Genomic DNA, 3,578 nt, shown 5'->3' with positions numbered 1-3,578 from the left:
ATATGGAAGTCTCTCATTGAGAGGCTTGGTCTCGCGCACATAGATACATCCGAGTGGCACACGGATGAATCCGTCTACGAATGGTGGGACAAGAGAACCGACAATCGCAATCCCAACCGGCAAGCTTTGGCCTCTCTCACCATGCTTGTCTTCTGAACCATTTGAAATGAAAGAAATGCACGGGTGTTTCGTCATAAGAGTGCACCAGCGACCATTCTTTTCACTGCCATTGTCGATGAGGCCAAGCTTTGGGTGACCGCGGGTGCAAAGAAATTAGGAAATATTTTTATGGGCGAGTAATTGTCATGCCGTATTTGTGGGTGTTGTAAAACTCTAAACTCTATTCTCTTCTTATTTAATTGATGAGGCTTCGAAAAAAAAAGTTTGAGAATATTCAGGATATAACCTGTGAAATATGTTTGTCTAACTATATTGTACTTCTGAATCCATAATTGGCTCCAAATGTGGCTGTATCGACATTCCGAAGAGGGATAAAAGAGTTTGTTTTTGGCTCCCCAAGGAAAGCTTAAATAAAACCGAGTTCTGGACTCTGTCGTGTGACACCAAGAGCACAACTTTGTTCAAATCATTCAAATAGTCAGGTTACATGCATTTACTGCTAAAAATCACTAGCATGAAACACCAGCATAGAAGCTACACAGTACAAGGTTCAGCATGAAGAAAGTAAAGTACCCCTTGGATCATATGGTAACAACACTGCCCCACCATCACCCTGTGTTCCGACATTACCTACCATCTAGGCTAGCCGGGAGCATGGAACAACGACGAAACTCAGGCCAAGTCAGTTTGGTTTCGCAGCACGGGAGGGCGCCGCCACATGACATCTACTTCGAGCATCAGATACAACAGCGGATACAACGCCGTGGAGGAACATTGAACTATGAAGATTGGTCCTTGGCGACCTCCTCACTTTGGTCCTTGGCAACCTCCTCGCTCGGTCCATCTCCAGCAGACGTCGTCGTTCCGTCCAAGAAGCGAACAATGACGACAGTGATGTTGTCAGCACTGCCCCTTTGGGAAGCTTCTTGAAGTAGTCCCTTCGCTGCTTGCTCAGGATCCTCTATTGGCTTGACCATGGCAACAGCTTCCTGGAAATTGAATATTTGGGTTAACCCATTGAGAACTACAGGAAAACAGCGCCATGTGAAGGAGAATCTTCAGTAAATATGTGCTTACATCGTTAGTTACAACATCCCACAGCCCATCACTAGCGAGGATTAGGAATTCCAGTGAGCTGTCGACAACCTCCTCCTGTAAATAAATAAAAAGGTTCAATCACCAAGTGTAATAGCCTTGATCATCCCTTTCTTAATAAGAAGGGGTGCCCACTATTTCTTCCTTGCACAAAAACAACAAAGAACTTGCATGAAAAGTTACATTGCACTGGTCAATAAGAAATCTCTATAAAGAGACTACCTAACTTATCTAATCGAAAACCTGCAAGCCTAGGTTGTGGTTAAGAACTAGGCAAGGAAGCAAAAGCCAAACCTTGATCTCTGGATCAGCAACGACATACTGCTTTAGAAGTTTATCACCAAATGCTCGAGAAACAGCAAGAACACCACCAACACGCCATGTCCCTGCAAAACGAAGAACAGTAAATAAAAAGGAATAATGGTAGTAACAAGCACATGCTGAAGTAGGGAGTTTTTTAGGCCTCATAACAATACCAGCCCACATCACAAAGCCTCCAGCTTCCTCAATTCTCTGTCTCTCGTCTGTCTGGTCAGGTTTGTGATCCCTGGAAACCGCAATAGCTGAAAGGGTGGGATGCAGAAAACATCATGATCATCTAATGCAAGTGAAAAGAAATTACATGAGATCATGTTATGCAGTTAATTTCAACTGCCATGGACCCACGGAGAAAAACCACAACCATATGAACTTTCCGATGAAACCAAGAGTGCACGAATGACAGTATAACAGACACTGGACTTACCCTTCCCTCCTTTAGAAACAACAGCTCTAGAATCACCAACATTTGCAACCACCAAGCGACCACCGACAAGAATAGCTGTTGAGGCAGTTGAGCCAGCATCTCTGGTGTGGCTACTATCAGCTTTCAGAAACTCTGAATCGGTATGGTTGAATGTTTCAGCTGCACAAAAGAAACGCAAGGAAATCATGATCAAAGAAACGCAAGGAAATATTTTGGTCCACAATAGTTTATGAATGATAGGCATACCAATAGCAGCCTTTGTATCTGTCATGAATTTTGGATGCTTGATTAAATTGCTGAAAAGGTGCTTTTTCACATATTCAGCTGCTCGAGCTCCGCCGTGACCTGTAGGAAAAGCCAACTATACTAGTAAACACAATTGATCAAGGAGCTGCTGACATATGAAAACCCTGAACAATTAATATAAAAATACTGGCACAAGGCAACACATACCATCAAATACGCCAAACAACCCAACAGTCTCTCCATCAACATCATCCACTCTTGTCTCGTAGAAATCCTCCATTGATGCCCTTTTCCCAGCACAGCTTGCAAACCCATAACTGAACCTGCCTTTTTCACTGCAATGGCAATTGGGGAACAAACAGTTAACAGAAGATCCAAATGCACAGGCTCATGGCACCCATTATACAGCATTTCGTGTGAAACCAGATGTGTCGTACTTCTGAAACAGGGCTACTTTCTGTACTTCCAATATATGAAACAGAGTATTTTGAGGTAACAAATTCCCATATTTTGTCCTCACTTTCATCAAATTTTCTTCCGAGGTAGAAAAGCACATATGAGTAAATTGGTGGAGTCTAATAAATTACATGATTAAGTATCTCAGTATCTCACATAGATATGGTTAGACATGCCATGGATTTATATCTACTCCAATGATTATTTAATGAATCTCTTAATATATATACTATATCTCACTGTAACGCCTTTAATTACACTTATTCAAGACCGTGTGGACACGAAGATGTTAATACAGCAGCCAAATCAGATCGATATTTCATTTCCCCAGATCCTCACGGCAGGACTTCTCGCCCATGCGGCATGTGATCCCTCGGAGAATTTAGTACCCGAAAACACGAGCATACTACCATGAAACTAAAATCACCACCGAATTTATTTTCGCTAATTGGACAGATCCAATCGAAACGGCTGCCTGCTACTCGTAACCCATGTCCCAGACGAATTCGCCCATACCCACTGGACGCCCAGGCCATCAGGCACGCAGAGGCAAGAGGCAACCTGCCGCGGCACGCGCGCCTCTCAACAGCTACGGATCTCTCCTCGTCTCCCTCACAGAGAGGCCACGGAGCCACGCGAGCACCCATAACGAATCAGCGACGCAAAGCAACCAGGACGCGCGGGTAGGAGAAAGGCGGGCGGCTCACCTGATACCGCCTCCGGTGACCGGCGAGTCGTCGCCCCTGAACCCCATCAGGGAGCACCCCTCGTCGTCCTCGCGGCACCACCAGCCGTGCGACGGCCCGACGAGCAGGGACAGCGACAGGAGCAGGAGCAGGAGCAGGGAGGCGGAGGAGGGGAGGCGCGTGGCGGCTAGCGATGGCCCCGGCGACCTCTCATGCATGAGAGGGGCGAG

General features: G+C 45.6%; 1 protein-coding gene across 1 annotated transcript; it reads right to left on the bottom strand.

Annotated features, from left to right (window-relative positions):
- Positions 1 to 558: 558 nt before the first annotated feature.
- LOC119323973 (probable protein phosphatase 2C 10) lies at positions 559 to 3,572 on the bottom strand. The gene is made up of 8 exons (XM_037597690.1): positions 3,370 to 3,572; positions 2,414 to 2,541; positions 2,207 to 2,305; positions 1,961 to 2,119; positions 1,692 to 1,778; positions 1,510 to 1,601; positions 1,198 to 1,272; positions 559 to 1,109 (listed from the first exon to the last, which is right to left on the bottom strand). Exons 1-8 carry the CDS (start codon positions 3,564 to 3,566, stop codon positions 900 to 902), a joined length of 1,047 nt encoding a protein of 348 aa, XP_037453587.1. The 5' UTR covers positions 3,567 to 3,572; the 3' UTR covers positions 559 to 899.
- Positions 3,573 to 3,578: the final 6 nt, after the last annotated feature.

This window comes from Triticum dicoccoides, chromosome 6B, assembly GCF_002162155.2.
Source record: "Triticum dicoccoides isolate Atlit2015 ecotype Zavitan chromosome 6B, WEW_v2.0, whole genome shotgun sequence".
NCBI lineage: Eukaryota > Viridiplantae > Streptophyta > Magnoliopsida > Poales > Poaceae > Triticum > Triticum dicoccoides.
Note: the sequence above shows the minus strand (reverse complement) of the source record. Positions and strands in the feature narration are given on the sequence as shown.